The sequence below is a fragment of the Notamacropus eugenii genome, chromosome 1 (genome assembly GCF_028372415.1).
Source record: "Notamacropus eugenii isolate mMacEug1 chromosome 1, mMacEug1.pri_v2, whole genome shotgun sequence".
Taxonomy (NCBI): domain Eukaryota; kingdom Metazoa; phylum Chordata; class Mammalia; order Diprotodontia; family Macropodidae; genus Notamacropus; species Notamacropus eugenii.
In genome coordinates, this window is record NC_092872.1 from 82,210,988 (window position 1) to 82,234,981 (window position 23,994).

Below are 23,994 nucleotides of genomic sequence, written 5' to 3' on the forward strand. Positions count from 1 at the left end.
TTCATGCTTTTCTTGATTCTTGTGTTTGAAAGTCAGATTTTCTTTTCAGCTCTGGTCTTTTCATCAAGAATGCTTGAAAGTCCTCTATTTCATTGAAAGACCATTTTTTTTCCCTGAAGTATTATACTCAGTTTTGCTGGGTAGGTGATTCTTGGTTTTAGTCCTAGTTCCTTTGACTTCTGGAATGTCATATTCCAAGACCTTTGATCCCTTAATGTAGAAGCTGCTATATCTTGTGTTATCCTGATTGTATTTCCACAATACTTGAATTGTTTCTTTCTAGCTGCTTGCAATATTTTCTCCTTGACCTGGTAACTCTGGAATTTGGCTACAATGTTCCTAGGAGTTTCTCTTTTTGGATCTCTTTCAGGTGGTGATCAGTGGATTCCTTGAATACTTATTTTGCCCTCTGGTTCTAGAATCTCAGGGCAGTTTTCCTTGATAATTTCATGAAAGATTTGGTCATGGCTTTCAGGTAGTCGCATAATTTTTAAATTGTCTCTCCTGAATCTGTTTTCCAGGTCAGTTGTTTTTCCAATGAGATATTTCACATTATCTTCCATTTTTTCATTTTTTTGGTTTTGTTTTGTGATTTCTTGGTTTCTCATAAAGTCATTAGCCTCCATCTGTTCCATTCTAATTTTGAAAGAACTATTTTCTTCAGTGAGCTTTTGAACCTCCTTTTCCATTTGGCTAATTCTGCTTTTTAAAGCATTCTTCTCCTCATTGGCTTTTTGGACCTCTTTTGCCAATTGAATTAGTCTATTTTTAAAGGTGTTATTTTCTTTTTTTAGGTCTCCTTTAGCAAGTTGTTGACTCACTTTTCATGATTTTCTTGCATCTCTGTCATTTCTCTTCCCATTTTTTCCTCCACCTCTCTTACTTGATTTTCAAAATCCTTTTTGAGCTCTTCCATGGCCTGAGACCATTGGTTATTTATTTTGGATGTTTGGGATACAGAAGCCTTGACTTCTGTGTCTTTTCCTGTAAGCATTGTTCTTCCTCATCTGAAAGGATGGGGGAACATATCTGTTCACCAAGGAAGTAATCTTCTATAGTCTTATTTTTTTCCCTTTTTTTGGGCATTTTCCCAATCAGTTATTTGACTGTTGGGTCCTTTATCAAGAGTATGGTATACTCTGGAGATCTGTAAGATTTCAGTTCCTCCAAGGTGCCACAGTCAAGCATGTACCCTGGTCTGGGAGCAACCAGAAGCTTTTGTGCCCAGAATCTGTGAGTGGTAGAGTTTCCTCTCCACAGCCACCTGGCCTCCAGTTCCACCAAACCAGCACCGGGGACTGAGATTCAGATAAGCTGCTCAATTCCCCCAGGGGCTTTAGGTGAGGCTGCCATACAGGGTTGAGGTAAGAATCAGCTGCTCAGTTAGTTCCCCCAGGGGTTTTACAATTTAACAATGGATACAGGCTGCTGTGGGAGCTACTGCTGCCCATGGGATCTCTGCTGGCCACCTGAGGCCGGAACTATGAGAAGACCCTGCTCCCTTCTCGACCAACTGAAAAAACCCTCTCACTGACCTTTGGCGCCTGTGGGTTGAGGGATCTGCAAACTGCCACTACTGCTGCTGGGTATTCTGCCCCTGAGGCCTGCTCGGGTCCTCCTCCCCCGGCTGTGCCAAGCAGCCAAGGCCGGGCTCTGCTCTGAGTCTGTTGTGACAGACCTTTCCCGTCAGGATGGATGTGACATTTAATAGCATTGAGGATAGATGTACAAATGTAGCCTATCTCAAAAGAAAATAATGATACAACATTCCTGATTAGCTCTAAAAAATTATTCCTGTAATCTGATTGAAGGTGCTTTTTCTTTTAAGAATTCTGATTAACAAACATCATAAAACCACTAACTTACATATACAAAGTAAAAAACAAGAAGAGAATTATATATGCAACTGTGAATCTGTTTTAAAATAGTAGCCTTTTCAAAGAAAAGTATTATAATTTCAATTCATTATTATCTTTTTAAAAATAGATTTTTGTTGATATCTTTTTTATATCATCTATAGGTTTCCCTCCTTCCTTCCCCCTACCCAGGAAGTCATTGTAACAAAGAGAAGAAAATTTAGTAAAACTGTTCAGTATATATAAAAAAAAAAATCTGATATCATATGTAAGCTTCTATACCTGTATATGGAGCAGGTGGAGGTGGGGGTAAGGAGGAGAGACACCATAAGCAAAGGAATGAGAGGAAGTGTCTTTTCATATCTCTTCTTTGGGACCAAGCTTGTCGTTTATATAATTTCACAATGTTAATTTTTGGTGATTTTGTGGTGGTTCTTTCCACTTAGGTTGTTGTAATCATTATCTATATTCAATGCATTACTTTCAGAACTGTCCTGCATGTCTTTTTCCTTCAGAAACTCCTTCTCTACTTCTCAGTACACTTTAAAAAAATGTTTCAATGGCTCTATTTTTGTTTCCTTCTCGTAGGGGGAAGGGTACAGTGGATCACCATTTACTACCCCTCTCCTAATTAAAAGTAGGGAAAAAATCCTTGAAATAAAAAGCATTGTCAAACAAAATGAATTCACATAGTGGCCATGTCCAAAATGTATGTCTTCTTCCCCAACTAGGTGGGTCACATATTTTATCATAGGTTTAGAGGATAGTTGGTTGTTGTGTTGATTAGAGTTATGTTTTTCAAAGTTTTTTTTCCCTGTACAACACTGACATTATAGAAATTGTTCTGGTTCTGCTTACTTCACTTTGCATCAGTTCTTACTTGCTAGGATTATCTGAAATGCTCTTTGTCATTTCTTATGGTGCATTTCCAATATATACAATCTCTTCAGCCATTTGTTGTTGATGCAAACTCCTTTAGTTTCCAGTTCTTTTCTTTCCTTCCTTTTAGTCATCTCTGTTTCAAGAAGTTTTGTGTTTGTAACCATTCCTTATTCAGTATGATCATTTCTCCGAGCCTTCCCTATTCCCTATCCCTGCCTGTTTTCATGCTGAGTTTGGCATATTTCTTTGTGTGTTTTTTGTGCACAGGTACTCGGCCCTCCCCTTTGTCTGGTTTAGATAAGAGTGAGAGTACACAATGTTTGTGTACTTTTCTCCTCATCACTTCACTTATAAGGAAAGCAAACTCTGCTCTCATGTTCCTTTACCCTCCTTTTTTCTCCCCTTCTCATAATCCCTTGAATAGAGCTCATCCAGTCCCTGGCTCTCTTTTCTTAGTGGGCTCTGCCAGTGGCCCTGAAGACATGAAGGTTCTGCACTGACACTTGTTTATTCTCCTCCTACTGCCTAAGTAAATTGACCTTTCTAGGTTTTTTTTGTCTCTTGTGTTTGTATTGAAGAGTTCTTATTCAGCTTTATTCTTTTCATTAGGCATGCTTGAAAGTTCACTATTCCATTAAAGGTCCATTTTCCCCATTGTAGAATTATACTTAACTTTACCTGGCAAATTATTCTTGGTTGTAAGTCTACCTTTTACCTTTTGGAATAATTGTATTCTAAAATGTAGTTCCTTGGTACTTGAACTCCTTTATGGATGCTTGGAGTATTTTTTCTTTGACCTGAAAGCTCTGGATTTTGACTGTGATATTTCAAGGACTTTCCTTTTGAAGTTTTTTTTAGTAGGTTATACATGGATTCTTTCTGTTTCCACTTTTCTCTCTTGTTCTAGTACATCTGGTCTTGTTTTAATTTATAATTTCTTGAAATATAATGTTCAGCCTTTGTTTGTGGTTTTCAGGGAGTCTCATGATTCTTAAATTACGTCTCCTTATTCTGTTTTCCCGGTGAGTTGTTTTTGATACCAGAAACCTTATTATATTTTCTTCCTTTTTTCCCCTTCAGTCTTTTGATTTTTGTTCTAATGTTTCTTGCTTTTTCGTGGTCATTAATTTTTTTTGTTTGGTTCATTCTCATTTTCAAAGAGTCCATTATTTGTGTAAGATTTTGGACCTCCTATAGTAAATATTTTTCTACTTCATTTCTTTTCCTCAAGAGCTTTTATTTCATTTTGTATTTCATGTTTAATTGAGATATTCATGTAGACCTTGTGGAAAATCCACTTTTTCCCTGTATGGGTTAAGGAGTTACTCTCTCCTTCTAGGTTGTATTTTTAGCTGCATCTGTTGAATTACAGTGGTCAGTATCTTCTTTGGTTTACTCTTTGCTTCAGCCTTAGTTGCTGAATTGGTGTCTTGTGCCAAAGCCAGGCTTCTTTCCCTGCTGTGCTTTTAGTTAAGGCTCTCATCTTGCTTGGTTTCCACCAGGATCATATAGGTTTCTGAGCCAACCTCCATCTCCAAAGTTTAATTCCCTTTAGGATCCTTAAGAGAGCTCTTCAGAGTACACAATGACATCTCAAGACAGAGTGCTAGGGACCTTGGAGCTTTGACTGTACTGGTCATTGCTGCTTCTTGTGGTTTCTAGGGTCCTGTGCTGTGACTTTGCAGCTCTTTCCTAGTTCTGATCACACTGTGGGAAGCTTTTGGTTTGTTTGCCTAGTCTGGCTTGTCTGTTATGACTTCTTATTGCTTGCTGTGGTCTTCTGGCAGATTTTTTATGCAGTTCTGGAGAGACTGAGGTCACTGTAGTTTCTCATTAGATTTATTGGTAATTTTTCAGTCTGATAATTTTTCAGTTTTTGCTGGAGTAGATACGTGAAAGCTGGGTGCGTTGTCCCAATTCAGGCAGACATCTTGATCAGAAGTCTATTAATCTTTTCCAATACATGCCATGCACAAAGTGGGGTACCCATTTAGTTCTTGTTGAGTTGAAATTATTCTTTTCAGAATCACCAACAAGAGTGACAACAGCATGGTAAAATGTAGTCTATCATTCCTTTTTAATAAAGTGGTTCTTCATTAATTGACTACTCATTACTCTGTAAATTACGGAGAAGATTCTGTGAACTGTATTTGTCCAACTTTTCTCCATAGAAGAAAGACGTCTTGGATCCTTTCAACGATGAAGAAAAGGAAAGGCATAAGGTGGAAGCTCTTGCTCGGAAATTTGAAGAGAAATATGTAAGTCTCCTCTGTTAGGCTAAGTTAACTTTTTTGGGGGTAGAAGAGGTTCTCTAGGGGTTTATAAGATGATATGAATATTGAGAAACAAGTATAGGACAGAATAAAAATATTAAACCAGTGGATTCATGATTAGTAAAATACATATTTCTTATAGGAAATATTCTTTATAGCTAAACTAGAGGAAGAAGGAAATTTTTCTTATTACTTAGAATCTTAAAGCTAGCAAGGACTGGAAGATATTATTTGGTTTATTCCTTTCTCTTAAACTGCTCTATGGATTTCAAAAAATCTGTCATGCTTTAAAATATCTTCAAGGAAGATATTTTTTTTGCAACCACTTTTGGTAACTAATATTTAGCAATTCCTAGTCATTAGTCATGATATAAGGTGGTACCAGTCAATTACAAGAATATTTAGTAGAAAGGTCTATATGAATGATCTTCTTTTATTTTAGGGTGGAAAAAAGCGCAGGAAGGACAGAATACAGGATTTAATTGACATGGGTTATGGGTATGATGAATCCGATTCCTTCATCGATAACTCTGAAGCAGTGAGTATTCAACAAAAGTGATAACAGAACTTGAATTCTCCAGATACTTATAATAAACACCAGGAAATTCAGGGTTATGGGAACAGAGTGTGGGTATTCTGAGCTAAGAACATAGCAATTTCATGAAGGAGAAGCAATATTACCTCTGGGGGAACATAGGGAAATATTTTGTCATGCCTTCTCAGAATGAGAGACTGGCATTAATTTTTCTTGGATCTTCACACCCCTGAGATGTATTCACTAATAAAGTATAGCTAACATTTTGTGGGTTTCCCCCCCCACCAGTATGATGAGCTTGTTCCTGCTTCTCTGACTACAAAGTATGGAGGATTTTATATTAACTCGGGAACACTGCAATTCAGACAAGCATCAGAATCTGAGGATGACTTCATTAAGGAAAAGAAGAAGAAATCTCCTAAGGTTAGAAATTCGCTTTTTAGAGATGTTTTGTTACATAAAATTCTAAGAAAATGAATTGACTTTGCCAAAAGGGAAATGTGAAGTTCTAGAAAGACCATTTGAGTTCTTAATGGCTCAGAAAATTGGTTATAAATAGTTGCTAGTTCAGATCCTGCCTGGTTGGTAGTGACGGACAGTCCACCTCTCATGCCTATTCAGTGATAAATGAGCCGAGTTGGACTTTGGAGCTGTCATCTCCTGGTAGTCAAGTGTCCATATCTTGAAGTTTTCCTGTCAAAATTGGTACTGACATTTCAACAAAGTCCTCAATGATTGGGGCTTGAAGATGGATCCCTCAGGGTAGTCTTTTTTGGAGGCAGGGCTGAGGTTCATAAAAGGTGTGGAGCTAGGGAAGTTTGCACTACCCATGCTGTATCTGTTCTGTGGACATGTAGAGGACTTCAGTTCCCAGGGCTGTCAATTAACCAGCCCTAAGATATTTTTAAAAAACTAACTTTTCATATGTACATCAATATGTCTATTTTTAAAGGATCAATTTTTTTTTTTTGGTAAATACATACATATGGGCTTTTCTTGTATTTGTCCTTTTAGGAAGCTCATTTCAACTTGAGGGGGTTCCTCTTGAAGGGCTAAAGAAATACCCCACTGTTGCCTCAGTCCCAGGCTTTTCCAGCAGACATTGTCAACGGAATCATTTTGTTGACTTGCTGCGGGTTTGTGGTATAGAATTTTGTTGTCCAGGGACTGATCTGGAAAGTCACTGTTGATGAAGGACATGAGGCTGGTTTCAGAGTGTGTCCTGGGAGGAGCAAGGCCAGTGCTGTGTAAAGCACTTGCTCCCTGAGTTAGGGAGCTGTGTAACTGTGCCTTGTCTTTAATTCTCAGAAGCGGAAGTTGAAAGAAGGTGGTGAGAAGATAAAGAAGAAGAAAAAAGATGACTCTTATGACAAGGAGAAGAAATCGAAAAAGTCCAAGTTTCCCAAAGCCGGGTGAGAGGCAGCAGCTTGTGTTTGATAGGATAAAATTTGAAATGTTAGGGCTAGACACCTGGGAGCTGACTTACCCCTCTTCCACACAGTATCAGAAGAAGCAGCAGGGACTGACCTTCCCATCCTCTCTCACCCCTCCCCACAGTGTCATTTCTGGGCATATTCAATTCACTCTCCCGTCTCTGTGTGGTCAGGTATCCAAAGTTGTATTTGTTACACTGTCAGCGTTAGCATCTTTTTCTGTCTCTAGATGATTGCTAATGTTTCTTATTCTCTTTGGGCACTTCTCTGTCTTTGGCCCAGTTCCATGTCTGTCTTTCCTGTTCTCCTGCGTCTCTTTTCTGGTCATGCTTACTTCTCCTCACTCAGTCTCACCCCTAGATGCTCCACAAGTTGCTGCTGTTCTCTGCTGCTTCAGTTTTCCACTTTTAAATCTCTCTCTTGATTTCTTTTGCAATCTTTTATTTCAGCCTGGCAGTGGTTTAAAAAAAAACCCATCGGATATTAGCATTATGTGACAATGCTTTGCTAACCTGTGTTAAATTTTAAGCTTTGGTCTTAGGAAGAAGGAGCTCCATTTGCCAGGAGGAGGGAGGAGGATAACAGGGTGGACTTTTGACTGTGAGGTCCACGTGGAGACTGTTGAGTCTGGGAGCAGGTGTGAAGTGCCTCTGTGCGTTTCCATTTGGGGGTTTTTTGCGGTCATTGTAACCTTTTTTTTTCTTGCTTTCAGCTTCACAGCACTGAATGCCAGTAAGGAGAAGAAGAAAAAGAAGTATTCTGGAGCTCTAAGTGTTAAGGAAATGTTAAAGAAATTTCAGAAGGAGAAAGAAGCCCAGAAGAAGAGGGATGAGGAACATAAGCCAATAGCAGTGTCGCCTGCCGAAACTCAGAGTACACGGGAGGTGGAAAGCATGCCAGATCCCTTGCTCTCATTCTTTGGCTCTGCTTCTGACAATGACCTGCTTCAGGCAGCTACTGCCATGGACTCACTGACTGATCTGGACTTAGAACAGCTCCTCAGCGAGTCTCCAGAGGGAAGTCCATTTCATGATGTGGATGATGAAAGTGATTCTCTTGTGGGATTGGACCAGGAATTCAAACAACCCCCTTCCCTGCCAGAAGGTCTGCCAGTGTCCCTGGAGAAACGTATCAAGGAGCTGGCTCAGGTATGGTGACCAGATGTAATTATAATTAAGGCCTTGCCAGCATCACAGGAAGCACAGTTTCTGTAGTAACCCTAGTGAGATGTCAGTTTTAGCTGTTTTTTAGATTTATTTTTCTTCATTCTTGGGCATGAGGCACAGTATGAGCTTTACCTTTCAGTCTTAAAATTCTTTTAAATGTCAATTTAAATTATTCCTATAACCTTTTGTATTGGTAAATATGCAAGCCAGTCTTTGTTGCCATATTGCTTTCCCTCTATCTGTGTATTCTGTCACTTATGTTACCACATGGTGTCCACTCCCTTCTACGGTAGGCTTGGGCATGAAGTAGTCTGCAATGTTTCACATTGAATTTTATAGTATTACCTGAAGAATCATTTGAAAATACCTAAGGAGGAAAAATACTTCGGTACTATTACTTCTTGGTGAATCTCACAAATACTTTGAATTGCTTATTGAAAGCAATAGGCATTCAGTCCATTGGTATAAAAATGCAAAGTGAACATGCGTGGACATTGTGATAGCCTCTTTCTGAATTTAGCATCTCGAGATAGCAAAATGCTGAGAGGCTTCGTTTTATTCACTATTAGTACACTATAAAAACAGTTTTAAGAATCTAACATCCATTAGATTTCTGCTATTTTTTTCCCCAGAAACTGGGAGAACATCCTCTATAAAGTGAATTTTTGTAAGTTGAGTAACACATTACTGAATTTGTAATTACATATGCGCCATTAGGCATTTTGACCTCTAATATATCCACTGTCTATACTCACCGTAAACTCCAGAGTATGTATTTGAGTTGGAGAAAATTCCTTCATCTTCAAAGAAAAATTGAACACAAGGCATAAAGTTACTAGATCATATTGTTATACAAATACCTATTTTATCACTATTAGTGTTGTGTAATAGAAGCTAAAATCTTTCATTGACATTTAACGATAGGAATAAATGGTTCCATCATGAGTAGATAGTCAGACCATATCTTAATGGCATCTAGTTGGAAGGAGATGATCTGAAATTGATGCTTTTGGCCCCTGTGTCCTACATTTGCATTCAGATCACATGAGAATTCACATACTTTCTATCCCTTGCATTGGATAGCCTTTTAATAGGCTATCCTGAGGATTTGACATCTTGGAGTTAGAATTTCATGGCCTCCTTTGGGAGTTACTCTGAATGAATTACTATGTTGTCGCATGGTATTGAATTACTGTGCTAAGATTTTTGCAACAGAATTCTTTTGAATTTATCACAAAGGCTTTAGCTTTAGTAAATGGAGTTTACAGCATCAGCTAGTGGTTTCCAGAGATGGAATGAAATTGAATTCCTGAATTGTTTGCTTTTTTCCGTAAGCAAATTATGTTCTTATCAGATAAGTGATACTCTTTACTTTATATCTCTTGAGAAATACTTTTGGGCAGTTTTAATTGGAAAATGAAGTATAGATTGCTTATATATACTATGTAAGTGCTCTTGGGTTGTGGTTCAGGAAACAGTTGTTTTTAAGGGGAAGATTATTTGATAACCTTATGGTTATGAAATTGTCTTAATTTGTTGGTTAATTTTTTATTCTTGTTCATGTGTGTTGGAGGTAAAATGAAGATAGGCAACATTAAGAAAATAATCACTGACATTTCCATGTGGTACTTTTAAGATTTACAAAGCATTCTTTGTACATTAAAATACAGTTGGTGAGTAGGTGAAAGAGAGAGACTTGATGTAGTGGCATTTAATTTTGCAAGCCTGAAATAAAAACATATGGAAATGCTGAGTCTTTTTCCCACCTGTGGTCAAAGAAACTTAATTTAGAAAATTTGACACCTCTCCATTTTAACTGGGATGTCAGATTTGGATGAGGCAAATTGATATCCCCAATCTTGACCCTGACTCTTCTCATCTGTAAAGTGAAAATTTGAATTAGATGGCTCTTAAAGCCACTTCCAGTTTCAGATCCTGTAATTCTATGACCCTCTCAGCTAATAGATCTTTCACGTATAATACATGATTTCAGATTTTGAAATGGACATTGCATTTTTACATTGATCTTAATCTGTTGATCATATGGAGCTTGCTACTTATAAACATATTAGCAATTTTATGAGTTCTTTTACTCTTATAGTGGTATTTTGATGATTTTTAGACTTGGCCAAAGAAAATTCATAAATTAGTTCCAACCTGATTGATGCATTTTGTTCTTTGTTGCTGTGAAGAAAAAGGCAACTTGGTGTATCTGCTTATCCGTCTTCAGATAGATATAGACATAGATATATAGTAAGTTCACTTCTTGTTTCAGTTCTTACCACTGTGTGATCAAACTTTAAAAAAAAATGCCCCTAGTGTGTGGGGTAGTCTAGAGGGAAATCATGAATCAGGAATTTTAAATAAGCATTTGAGAAGTAGCGATGAAGTGGGAAAACATTCTAAGCACAGGATAGGCATTCTGAGCACAGGCACAGAAATGAAGATGAAATGTCTGTAGAGAAACAGCAAGTAGACCAATTTGTCTGAAATATAGAGCAGATGAGAGGGAATAACTTACCCTTATTTGCTCTGTATTTCTGAGAGAAGACAAAAGTGAAGCTGTCTCTGCCGTCATGCAGCTTAGATTAAACCCTTTTCTTCTTCTGTTAAATTGGAATCATAATAATTGCACCATCTACGTTACTGGTCCTTTGTTCCCCCAGGCCAGTGCATTGCAAACATCGAAGTACTACATTAATGTGAGGTGGTTATTGATGTTCATGAGAAAGTGTCTTAATTCTTAATATGGGACAAGAATTAAATATGTTGCTTTAATTTAATAGCAAACTAGGGTACAGTTTTTTAAAATTTGCTCATTAGACAGCTCAAAGGCTATTGAAGGAAAGGCATGGCATGTTTTTGTAATCTTTGTTATAGCCTTCGTACCTTACCCTCAATTTCTACCTGAGGTTGATATAGAAGTTCTTAGCTGAATTTGGCTATTAACCCTGTACAGCTGAAAAAGGAACCCTCAGTGTTAATTCTATACAATTCATGAATCCTAGTGAGTCCAGGCATTTTGAGACGATCTTGCCTTTTAATTCAATTTACTTTTGACTATATCAGGTCCACTTTGTTGGCATAGCCCCCTTAACTGTTGCTAGAATGTTTAGAGAAGGAGAAAACAATGGTTTAGAGGTAATTCAGATTGTCTTCTCAGGTAATGTCTTGATAAAGTTTTAGTATGTTGGCAGTTCTCCCAACATTGTACTTTGAGGTGACCCAGGGTCTTATTGGATGTTTCAGTTTAGCATTAATGTTAAAAATGTTAAAGTGATTGAACAAAACAAAGTGATTAAAATTTTTTTTTGAGCACTGACAGAATTAAGCATCAGAAAAAGTCTTGTTATTTGGAGTTGATTTTAAAAGCTTATAGATTTCTTAGAAGTATGGCTGTCCATATTGAAACTAGTATTTCCTAATAAAAGTTAATAATATAAACCATAAAAAAGTTCACATATAGTAAATTCTCATGGTCTGGGTATTCTGATTATTTTTCCCAGGTTATCAAATATTTGCCCATTTATATACTTGTGGAAAAAAAGATGGTTCTTCATCTTTAAGATGAAGGTTATCGAAGGTTTGCTTTGAGAATTTTTTTGGTGCTTTTTATAAATTCCACTCTCAAATGCACATGAATAGATGGATATATCAACTACAGATAGAAATGAAAACCTAAAGGTGAAAACAAAATCCATAAAGTTTCACACAGCTTTCAAAGTTCATAAGAGATGGGTGATACTGAAAAAGATGAATATGATTACAGATAATAAGCTATATAAGTGGTTTCAGCTGATAGTTGGAAAACAGTTGTTAAATCAGATTTGGAGAGACATTCATAAAAATGGTATGGTGAAGCTGCTTTTTTATTATTAACTAGTGAAGTAAACCTAAGCTATATGGAGTGAATAATTATTTTTCCCCACAAATTAAAGCTACAGTTTTTTGTGGGATAAAAGTATCAAGATAGAAAGTAGGAAATATCCAAAGTTTAGATAATGGCAGATTAAATGTGTCAAAAGCTAATAATAATAATGATAAGCACATGGACATTAGTGGCAGCGCGGCGCAGCGGATAGAGAGCTGGCCTTGGAACCAAGACGGCCAGTGTTAGTGTCCTGCCTCTGACTCATACTTAATGTCTATGGGACCTTGGGCAAGTCATCAAACCTCTCTGTTTTCTGGGCAATAAACTGAAGAGCAGGTGCTGACCTCCATTTGTAGAAGGACTGACTGGTCCAGTCCCTATTCCTGTCCTTAACATTGATGCTGTAATATTTGCAAAGCACTTTATGTGCATTATTTCTCATTTGATCCGCACAACTACTCCGAGGTAGTTACAATTATTAGTGCCATTTTAAAGACAGGGAAACTGAATGCCTTATCCAACATTATGTAGCTAGCAAATGTCTGGGAGATAGATTTTGTCTTTCTGACTCCAAGTAACTGATTCCTTCTTCCTAAAAAGCCCGGCATTTGAGAATTCCATTTGTCTGTCTTTGGCTTGTGGATTCCATGTTTCTGACCACCTCCTCTAGAGAAATCATTTTCTCTATTGCGCTTTCTGATTGGGTGATGGCAGTCTACTCTGATATAAATTCCCTAGTTAACAGAAATTTTTTCTCTGTAACACTGTCTCAGCCCTTGGTGACTAATTACCATATATAAAATCTTGCAGTGTTATTTCTTCCTTAAATGAATAATATTTTATTTTTTTCCAGTTACATGTAAAGACAATTTTTAACATTCATTAAAATTTTTTTTGAGTTCCAAATTTTCTCTCTCTCCCCCTTACCTTCCCCCTTCCTGAGACAGTAAGTAATTTGATATAGATTATACATGTTCAATCATGTAAATCATATTACCGTATTAGTCATGTTGTGAAAGAAAACACAGACCCAGAGGAAAAAAGCACCATGAAAAAAATACAGAAAGTGAAAATAGTGCGCTTTGGTCTCGCAGTATTATTTCTGAAAGTTTTTTTTTTCATTTTTTGATGGCCTCAGACAGGAAATACTTGTGTATTTATCTTTGCAGTGTAGGTTTTCCTGGTTTATACCTTCACCTTCAAGGTTGTAGCCTTATAGATTCAGAACTGGAAGGGACTTTAGTGGCCATCTAATCAAACCTCCTTTTTTCCCCAGTTATGAAAACTAGTCCCCTCACTGCTTCTAGGCAGTCCTACTGTCCTTCCCTCATGAACTCACTATTGTGCTCTACACAGCTCTTCTAAACCTTTTCATCTCTTCAAATCACTTAGGTCTCCCCTTCCCCCATTCTCCCAGCTGAAAACCTTGCTCCGGATTTTACAGAACAAATTGAAGCCATTCTCTGTGAACTCTTCTCACTTCTTCCTCATCTCCTACTACTCTATCTTCCTACATTCTTGCCTCATATGATGAAGTGGCCTTACTCCTTCCTAAGGCTAACACCTTTATCTGTTCAGGTGGAATAGACCAGATGGTATTATCTACTCTCCAGTAGATTACTTCTCTGTCATCGCTATCATTTATTTTCTCTCTCTACTAATTTCCTACTGCCTATAAATATGCCCATGCCTTTCCTGAAAAACAAAACTCTTAATCATTCCATCCCTGCTATCATCTTATATTGCTTCTGTCCTTTTTAGCTAACCTCAAAAAGGCGTTTTACAATAGATGCCTTCCCTTTCTCTCCTTTTCTTAACCCCTTACAATCCAGCTTCCAGCCTTATTCTACTGAAACTACTGTCTCCAAAGTTGTTAATAATTCTTCAGTTGTAGTTGCCAGATTCAATGGCCTTTTCTCTGTCCTCATTCTCCTTGACTTCTCTACAGCCTTTCACACTGTTGATCACTCCTTGATACTCTTCTCCTACCTGACACCTTCTCTGTGTTCTTTGCTGGATCTTCTTTCAGAGCACACATTCTAACCATAGGTGTCCCTCAGAGTTCGGTCCAGGACTCTCTTTTTTTCCTTTAATTGCTTCACTTTGTGATTTCCTCAGCTCCTGTCTCTATGCTAATGATTCTCAAATCTACCTTTCTTGCCCCCCCCCCCTTTCTCTCTCTCTGCTGACCTCTACTTGAATGCTGGGTGTCCAGTAGACATTCTTAAATTGAATAAGTACAAAAAGTAATTCATTTTCTTCCCTCTACCACTTTATTTTCCCTATTACTGTAGAGGGCAACACCATCCTCTCTATCCCTTGAAACCTGAGAGTCGTCCTGCATTCTTCACTCTTGCTCACCACCATATCCAGTCTGTAGCCAAGATCTGTTGATTTCACCTTTGCAACATCTCTCAGATATGCCCCTTTTTCTCCTCTGACACTGTCACCACTATGGTGCAGGACCTCATCATCTCATACCTGGATTACTACAATAGTCTGCTGGTGGATCTGCCTGTCTCAAGTCTCCCTCCCCACTCCAGTCCATCCTCCCTTCAGCCACTCAAGTGATGTTCCTAAAACACAAGTCGGATAATATCACATACCCCCTCTGCCCCCAATCAGTAAACTCCTGTGTCTTCTTATTGCCCCCCAGCATCAAATACAATATGTTCTGTTTGGAATTCATAAACTTAGCAGCCTCTTCCAACCTTTCTAGTCTTCTTAAACCTTTCTCCCTAACTTGTATTCTTTGCTGTTCAAGAGACTCTCTTTCATAGTCCTGAACATTTTCTCTGACTATACCTCATTCCTGGAACACTCTTCCTTTCTCTGCTCTGACTACTGACCCTCCTGGCTTCCCACCCTGCACGGGAAGCCTTCCTCAACCCCTCTAATTTCAGTGCCTTTGCTCTGTTACTTATTTTCTATGCTGTGTATACCTTACTTTGTGTATGTATTTGTTTCCTCCATTACATTGTAAAATTCTTGAGGGCAGGGACTATCTTTTGCCTCTTTCTGTATCCTCAGCACTTAGTATACTCCCTGTCACATAATAGGTGCTTAATATTATTTATTGATTGAAAACAGACCTGAGAATAATGACTTATTGAAGGCCACACATTTAATAAATGACAGAACTGAGATTTGAAGTGGAGTCCTCTGGACTCCAAATTCTTTCCACTTTATTGTGCTGCTCCTATCAATTAATCAACAAACATTCAAGTATCTACTATGTACAAGGGACTGGGGATGCAGTGGACATAAATGAGCCAGTATCCTCCTTCCCCTTAGGAACTTACATTCTGTGGAGAGAGACATCTAAGTATGTACAAAAAAATTCAACTTTGGAGTGCATTACAATGGAGGTCCTGGGTGATGTTTTTGTGAAGAGTAAAATATCCCTGTTTAATGGCCTAGTCTGGGAATAGTATGTTCTGGGTATGGAATGTTACTGTTCAGATGTTTTAGTATTGTCTAACTAGTAAGTGTAAGTTTCTAAGTGTCTGAGGCCAAATTTAAACTTAGGTCTTCTTGCCTCTAGGCCCGCTGGCACTGCTAATATGATATACCCCATTAAAACTAAACCAAGTACTTTAGGGCCTTAAAAAAGGCCATTATTATAAACATTTCTTGCCATTTCTTAAGTAGATGTGTTAAATGACAGGTACCAATTCTGTATTGCACTGGTTTAAGGAGAATTTTCTGTAGTTGACTATACTAGCTTGGCTTCAGTTTTATCAGTACTTAGAGGTCAAGAATCATTCACATTTCTACCCTTCTGATTTGATTTTTCTTTGTGTGACTAGTTTCCCTAAGTCCTGGGAAGTATAAAGATATTTTGCAATGCATAGGCATTTATAAGGAACTTGGGTATACCTTCTCTGGAGAGTTAGTCCTAAGTGTCTTTGTTGTTGTTTTTTTAACCTAGGATAGACTAGAATAAAGAGTTTTATTGTTGAAGCTTGTTGGTGCTCATGTCTGTTACTCTTTAAAGACTGCTTGCTCTTGTGCCCTTGTGTGTGTGTGTATGTGTGTGTATCTGTGTGTGTGTGTACACTAACAGATATTGCTGTCTAATATGAACCAGGCTGCCAGAGCTGCAGAGGGAGAGAGCAAACAGAGGTTCTTCACCCAGGATATTAATGGCATCCTGCTGGAGTGAGTATTCTTTACTTGTTTGTATTTGTCTGTGTTAGAATGGAGCAAGACTTGGGGGTTCAGGAATAGGAATATGTACTTAGACCAAAAGTATTTATTTGAACCTGGAAAGGGTTTAGTAACCTGGGAAAGTGAAAAAAGAACTGGATTGGTTTGATGGTATTTTGTTCAGTAGCAATGTTTGTATGTTGATTTCTCTGCCTCCAAGGAACTGAACTCTTTTTTGCTAATCCCTGGTAGAAGGCCTGTGGTAGTCACAGACTACTGAAGGAGGGTGTTTTTTTCTGGATTAAAAACCTCTAAGTCTCTCTCAGCATATGTGAGATCAGAAGAGGACATGCTTTCATTTTTTTTTCTGTCAAGCCTCTCTGCGAGTCTAGGCATTGAATTCAGAAGAATGACAAGATTGACTACCACCCTGGTGAAGTTACAGGAGTACTTTCTCCATCCTGGGCTTTTCATCGTTCCTGGCTGCTTTGTCAAAGACCTTTCTTCCTTTCAACTCCTTTTGTTCTCTAAGCCAGTTCTGGGTGTCATATACGAGTTGACTTTTGGATCATCAACATTATATTCTCTGTATGGATTTTTTTCTTTTTAGTGAAGAAGTATATTTCTTTTTGGCTTTGATTTGCATCTGGTGGTAGAAGAGATTGGTGTCTTCCCACCCCTTCTCACAGTTCCATTGTGGCACAGAAAAGGATTGATCATTTTCCATTTGGAAGAGTTTGTTGTAATTTTGTAATGAGTTTGAAAATTATCTCGAGCATTGTAGATCTATACTGATCACTCTGAGGATGTGGAATTTTCAGGAAAGTTAGCTAGAATTAGCATTTGTTAGTGGGCTTTGTACTTCAAAAGGGGATCTACTTCATACAAGTAGGGTACTGTTGGGCTTAGTTGAAGAAGATACGTATCTTCTCTTTTATATAGATTGGGAAACTCAGGCATAGCAAAGGTAAGGATTTTCTTGACACCTAGTCTTGAGTATTGCTGAAAATTGGACTTGAAAGCTACTGAGTTATGCTGTGATATTTTTTTCATATGACAACAAACAAGCCACTACTTTCAACTTTTGGAATATATGCTTCTTCTTCTATGGAGTAGAGTGTATTTAAGACTTTTCCAATAGAGGATAGTTTTTCCTTAGACTTTGTTGTGTTGACTTTTTAGCCATCCCTTGTTTGTTATTATTTTTTGAAATGGTAGACTTGTCTTATTTGAATTACAATGATTAGAAAAGCTTCTCAGGTTTTGGAGTTGCTGTTTTTGTCTGAGAATTGCTAAGGCTGTGTTGCATTGACTCTCTGAGTTGTGTCAAGTGATCTGAGATGGATTGAGTTATCATTTTTCTTGGCTACTCAGAATTTTCCATAGTAGATGTCATTTGATGAGACAAGTCATAGTGAGTTGCAGGCCATTGATCACTTTGTTCTGTCCTTCAGCATAGAAGTGCAGTCTCGGGAGCTGAGTAGCCAGATCCGTTCTGGGGTATATGCCTATCTTGCGTCATTCCTGCCCTGCAGCAAGGACACACTGGTCAAACGTGCTCGCAGACTTCATCTCTATGAGCAGGTGGGTCATCCTGGAGTGGCGCACTGTGGCCCTGTAGCCAGCTTTTGAGATTAGCTCCTGGTGTTTGGGGCAGTTTTCCTTCAATTCTGAATATACCTGAGATTTGTACTTGAGTGTTTATGGATGCCAGGGTGCCACCTCTGTTATTGCACTGCCAGTGACTAAGTTGTTGCTGAAGAGTATTCTTAGTATAAGAAATAGTGAGTAAACTAGAGTTCTGGTATATAATGCTCTCTGCAGGGAGGGCGTCTGAAGGAACCTCTGCAGAAACTTAAAGAAGCTATTGGCAGGGCAATGCCGGAGCAGATGGCCAAATACCAGGAAGAGTGCCAGGCACACACACAAGCAAAGTTTGCTAAGTAAGTCTTCTCTACTCCTTCTGCGTTACCTTGCTCTCCTCTTTCTTTCTCACTTTTCTTTTCTCCACCGTCCCATTTCTCAGGATTTTTGCTTGTGTTTTCTGAATGGGACTATGAGTCTTCCGCAGCTTTTTTATCTCCTGGGTGGTATGTGCTAGTAGTCTCATCCGTCATGGGGCTCTGGGAGGAGGTGGTTCTTATGTGGTGACCTTATGGTACCACTTAACAATTCCATTCATCCTGTAGGATGCTGGAGGAGGAGAAAGACAAGGACCAGAGAGAACGTATTTGTTCTGATGAGGAGGAAGATGAAGAGAAAGGGGGTAAACGCATCATGGGACCTCGGAAGAAATTCCAGTGGAATGATGAAATCAGGTGTGCCCAGACTTTGGATCAGTTGGAGGGTTTGTGGAGCAGTTATCTAAATCCATGTTCCTAATGGCAGCTGACGGGTTAGGATCATTCACCCTCATCAGTGCTACTGAGAGCAAGTATTTCATCGAAGAAAGATTTTTCGGTAGCCTGATCTGAAGTCTGATTTTTGCCCTCTCTTCAGGGAGTTGCTCTGCTATGTGGTGAAGATGAAACTGGATGGCTATGAGTTGGAGAGGAACAAGGCCCAGTCTTGGGAAGATTATGTGAAAGCTTTTCTGGATGCTGAAGTCAAACCCCTCTGGCCCAAGGGCTGGATGCAGGCCAGGTGAGGGACAATGAACAGCCTGCAATATCAAGATTTTCTGATGAGGTGTGGCCTGAATGGAACTTGAACCACGAAGAATAGTTTTTAACTGTGGTGTTCATTTTTTATTCTTTAAGAAAGGGCAAAGTATCTGTTGTGGGCTTTTGTGCTTGTTATTTTTTATCCTCTTTCAGTTTGAGGTAGGTTGAATGTGAGTTTTACCTTTCCCTCCTCGGTTGATCCTCTTCTCATTTGAGCAGTGTCTTAGACTAGATATTTGGGAAAGGTATTCATCTTGATTAATATTCTCAGCATCGTGTAGATAGTTGTAGAGATGCCAGGCATGGGCTTACCTAGAGAAAGTGTTTTTTTACTTCAGTTCAGAGACTCTCTTAACTCTAAAGTAGAATACTGTGTGTGTGTGTGTGTGTGTGTATGTATGTATATATGTACATATATGTGTATATATGTATATATATATAGTATGTCTAATAGGATATGAAAAGGTATAATGTGTAAGCTGGTAGAGGGAGCATACATGGCATTCTCTGCGTCAGGATTATAGCCCTTGTGTGGTCCTGATTCAGTCATAATTTTGGAGAAATCTTGAGCTTGTCCGTAACTTGAAAACTGTGTTCTCTCCTTATAGTTCAAGAAACATTATTGAATTAATATCTGTAGAGATTTTCAAGAAAAGATGTAAAGTGAATAGCTCTTGATTTTATCTTTGAGAGGGAAGGGGTAAACTAACACAGAAGGGATGTTGCCTACAGAAAAAGAACATTGAAGAATTGGGATCCTCCCAGCAGCACTCCTTCACACAGGGTTGACTTAATTGGCATAACTGCAGTTATCCCATATCTCTTATCTGAGACCAGTCCAACTGATCATTCAAAATTTATTGAACATACACTTTGTGTGAAATAGCATGCTAACTAACCGCTGTGGGAAGATAAAAAAGAAATAGAAGATGTATGGTCCCTATTCTTAGTCAACTGAAGTTCTTAAAGTTTCATGCAGACATAACTGTGCCAGACCAGATTCTTATTGCCATTTCTGTATTTCAGGACTCTGTTTAAGGAGAGCAGGCGAGGACATGGACATCTGACATCAATCCTGTAAGTGTTTGACGTTTTCATCCCTTGGATTACTTTTAGTTCCTTTCTGTAGCTGCTCTTTGAACCTTTTTTGTGTTAATGTTTTTGAATAGGGCCAAGAAGAAAGTCATGACTGCTGCCAAGGTCAAAGTGAAGGTGAGCTCCTACCACGTGATATTCTTTATGTCCTTATCTCCATCTAACCAGGCTCACATGTTAAGTGAGATTGTGACTTAAAAAATTTGGCACTTCAAGGTGATGAATGTTTATGTATAGCTCTTGACGTTGTATTGAAAGGCATTCAATGAAAAGTGCCTGAGAGTGGGAGTCAAGACACTTAAGGGAATTCCTTTGTTTTCACTGGGTCTCAGTTTCCCCATCTGTAAAATATGTATAGTAATACCTGCCCTACTTATCTCAGAGGGCTTTTTTTTTCTTTTTTAAAAATTAAATTATTTTATTTGTTTTCCGTGTTCTACAATCACTTCCATATCTCACAGGGCTTTTTCAAAGGTCAAATAAGATAACGGATTTGAAAGTCCTTTGGAGTCAAAAGATGTATATAAATGTTAATCTGGTATTCTTGTTCTGTACCTGTATACCTAGGAATTGCATTGGCCAAGGAAAAGTTCATTCATCTCATTAACAGTAGTAGAATGAAGAAGTAAGATGGTAGAAAAGAGGATTAAAAACTAAAATATACACTTCTCAACTTATTGAAGCATGGCAGCATTCAGCTCAGTAGGCTGTGAGGAAAATATATGATTCTCTTTAGGGAAGCAGAGAAGGAGTATTAGGTATAGAGCCAGAGGTCTGGGCTGGAATTCTAGCGCTTAAACCTATTGATTAGCAGTGTGGCCCTGCCAAAGTCACTTCATTTAGCCTTAGTTTCTTTTCTGTATAATAGGGATAATAATTGTATTGTAGAGCTGTGAAGAAAGTGCTTTACAAATGTTAAGGCACTGTATAAATTTGTCATAATAGTTGTCCAAACTTAGTCATGCTATATGTAAGACCTAAAGGAGAAAGTTATTTTAGAGTAATTCCTGGGCCATTCAGTCAGTCCACAGACATTTACTCATTTATTAAATACTTAAGATGTACCCAAGAGTGGTGAAAAAACTGGGGATACAGTGAAAAGCAGAAGCCGTCTTTGCTCTCAAGGCATTTGAAGGGGAGTCACACTTTGGAAAAGTTTGGGAAAAATTGTAAATATCTGTAGGCTAGACTTTCCCATTGTTTCTCAGGGTCAGAGAGCATAATAGTAACTGACATGTAAGTGGCTTTGAGTTTTGGAAAACTTTTATATATGTTCTCATTTGGTTTTTACAACAACACACTTCTGCTGTGAAGCAGAAACTGTCATAATCCCCATTTTACAGATGAGGAAACAGGTCAAGAGAGGTTAAATGACTTGCCCAGGATTATACAACTACCTGATTTCAAATTCTACTTGATTCTGCTGTCTCTGTTACACTATACCATATAGTAGTGGGACATGCATGAATATACAAAATTCCAGATAGATGTCAGAAAAATGTGGAGCCCATATATTTTTTCATTTCTTATCATACAGAGAAGCACAGCTAGTTGATTGCCCCCTTTTTTCCATTGGATATTTTATGATTTCTGATTATTAGCATTTATGTTTGTTTTTTTTTTTAAGGATTCTTCCACCAAACCTGATAAGAAGGTTTCAGTTCCATCAGGACAATCAAGTGGCTCCATTGGTTTGCCTTCAGAGCAGCATCAGGCAATGGTTATGAGCATTGGTGCTCCAGCCAGGGAGTTGTCATCTCTGGGTCCTTCTCAAACATCCAGCAATGTTGCTAATTCTGCTTCTTTCAACCTGGAGGACTCACTGGATGAGGACTTAATTCATAATCCATCCTCTTCATTGGAAGCAGTGTCCAAGGAACTGGCTGCATTGAACAACAGAGCAAGTGGGAGTCCTGAATTCATTCTTCATGCACCCCCAAAGACCCCTACAGATAAAGTAACAGTTCTTACAAGTTCTGAGGAAAAAAGAAACTTTCCTAAGTCCAATTCTTGTGCTCCATCACCTGCTAGCTCACTACAGTCACCTCTTAATTTCTTGGCTGAACAGGCACTGGCACTGGGGCAGTCTTCTCAGGAGAAAAAACCAGATAATTCTAGTTACAAAGAGCTCTCTTGCCAGGCTTCCCCTAGTAAAACCTTGTCTGAAGCACACCAGTCTAAACTTAAGCACCATAATTTACCACGGACATCTCATGGACCACAAACATCACCTCTGGTGCCCACCCCTCAAGTTAAAGTTTTCCACTCGAGTAGTCAGCAGCAGAAAAGTTTCACACCCCCAGCTGCATTTGTCAATAAGCTCCAGAGCCCAAAGGCTGCCTCCCCTCTGTCCCAGCGATCCCTCCTCCAACAGGTCAAGACGTCGACCAAAGGTCCAAGCTTCCATTCCTCAGCATCTTCTTCTCCCGGTAGTACCCCAGCCTCTAGTAGTACTCATAAGAACCCTGGCCCCTCCACAGCTTCTTTGGCTTATGCAGGGAAGCACTCATCCAGTTCTTCAGGACAATCTTACAAGTCTCCCTTTGTTGCTGGCTCTATCTCTAAACATGGGGTTTCTTCTAGCAGTTCTTCATCTGGAATATCTTCAGTCCAGAGCTCTGTATCTGGGAGCTCGCTTTCTGGTGTACAGGCTTCTTCCTCTAGCCAGCCTTCCAGCCGGCCAGTACCAAGTTCTACATTGAAGAAACCACCAGTTTCACAGAAGCTGACTTTAGTGGCGCCACCTGGTGGCCCCAATGGAGATTCTAGTGGTGGGACACAGGGGGTGGCCAAGTTATTGACCTCTTCCCTTAAGCCAGCTGTGGTTAGTAGCGCTACATCATCTACCTCCTTGCCAGTGAGTATTACAGTTGAACAAAAAGTCCAGCACATTTTTCTTTGTATTTTTAAAGAAGCAATTCTTGTCCTGCCAATCTGTAGCTGAGTTGAAGGTCACATGGTCATAATAAGCTGGCCTCAGAAATCCACTAAAGTAGACTTTATGCTTTGATGTGGTAATGCTGTTTTGTTACAATGACTGTTTTTTTGTGTGGCAGAAATTCTAAGGACTGTCCTTTTGTGAAGAAGGAACTGGAACTTTGTATTATTTTAGGTAGTAATTTGAGGTCCTTTGGGGAGTTGAGGGGAGGTTAGCTTTGTTAATAAAAACTGAACTTGGTTTTCTGGTTCTGAGCAGCATAATATCAAGAGCCAGCAGTTTTTCTTTCCATGGGTTATTCTTATGCCAAAACATATGGAAGAAAAATTTAGTTGTTTGTAAAATCAGTAGTTAAGTGGTGAAATATATTTTCCTGGGAAAATATTTATAGTATCTAGTGTTAACGCTGTTGACTAGATTGAAACAAACTGTAGATACAGTGAGGGACGATGGATTGAATTAGACTGTTGAATCTTGTTTGGGGTATATATGGCTGGGGCTTTGAAATGAGGACTGAGGAACAGAAGGGATCATTTATATTTGGTTTTACTCCCATGTATAGGAAGTCTTTGTGTTTTTTATGTCACTGTGTGTGTGTGTGTGTGTGAGAGAGAGAGAGAGAGAGAGAGAGAGAGAAAGAGAGAGAACTTTTAACTACCTGAACTTTGACCACCTTCTGTATTCCTTTCCCAGAAAGGAACAAGTGGAGCTGTACTGCTAACCAGCTCCTCTTCCTTAAGTGTACTGTCACCATCCTATAAGTCCAGCAGTTCTAAACTGTCCGGAGGTCTGAACTCAACACCACTGGGGATTTTATCTCCTCTCCACACTTTCCCTCTCCATGTGATCTCCTTTAGTGCAGACTCATCTCCCAAAGCAGGAGTCTCCAAGGATGCCATTGTTACAGGCCCTGCACCTGGAACTTTCCACCATGGCCTAAGTCACAGTAAGTGCTTCTCCTCCTTTCCCTTTGGGAAGCCTAAGAGGTGCAACTCACTATCTGTAACAAATGAGTTTGCTCTGCTGTGTTCATGTTTTGTGTCTCTGGTGTGTGATTGTGGGGGTGTTACCTTGAGAGGTTTGCTGATTCTGACTCTGGGTTTCTCTCCCCTGAGTGGCCCATCAGTTTGTTC

General features: G+C 38.9%; 1 protein-coding gene across 5 annotated transcripts in view; it reads left to right on the forward strand.

Moving 5' to 3' along the window:
• Positions 1-23,994, forward strand: part of UBN1 (ubinuclein 1) — a 37,895-nt gene that overhangs the window by 5,126 nt on the left and 8,775 nt on the right. For 4 of the 5 annotated variants that reach the window (XM_072608052.1, XM_072608045.1, XM_072608061.1 and 1 more), the window contains 14 exons: positions 4,910-4,996; positions 5,454-5,549; positions 5,835-5,969; positions 6,855-6,958; positions 7,692-8,127; positions 16,107-16,177; positions 17,620-17,749; positions 17,990-18,108; positions 18,355-18,483; positions 18,665-18,808; positions 19,855-19,905; positions 19,998-20,040; positions 21,551-22,780; positions 23,555-23,807. In XM_072608052.1, coding sequence (XP_072464153.1) covers positions 4,910-4,996; positions 5,454-5,549; positions 5,835-5,969; positions 6,855-6,958; positions 7,692-8,127; positions 16,107-16,177; positions 17,620-17,749; positions 17,990-18,108; positions 18,355-18,483; positions 18,665-18,808; positions 19,855-19,905; positions 19,998-20,040; positions 21,551-22,780; positions 23,555-23,807 — 3,028 coding nt within the window. The remainder of the gene's footprint in view (positions 1-4,909; positions 4,997-5,453; positions 5,550-5,834; positions 5,970-6,854; positions 6,959-7,691; positions 8,128-16,106; positions 16,178-17,619; positions 17,750-17,989; positions 18,109-18,354; positions 18,484-18,664; positions 18,809-19,854; positions 19,906-19,997; positions 20,041-21,550; positions 22,781-23,554; positions 23,808-23,994) is intronic. The other variant, XM_072608067.1, reaches the window with a different exon arrangement.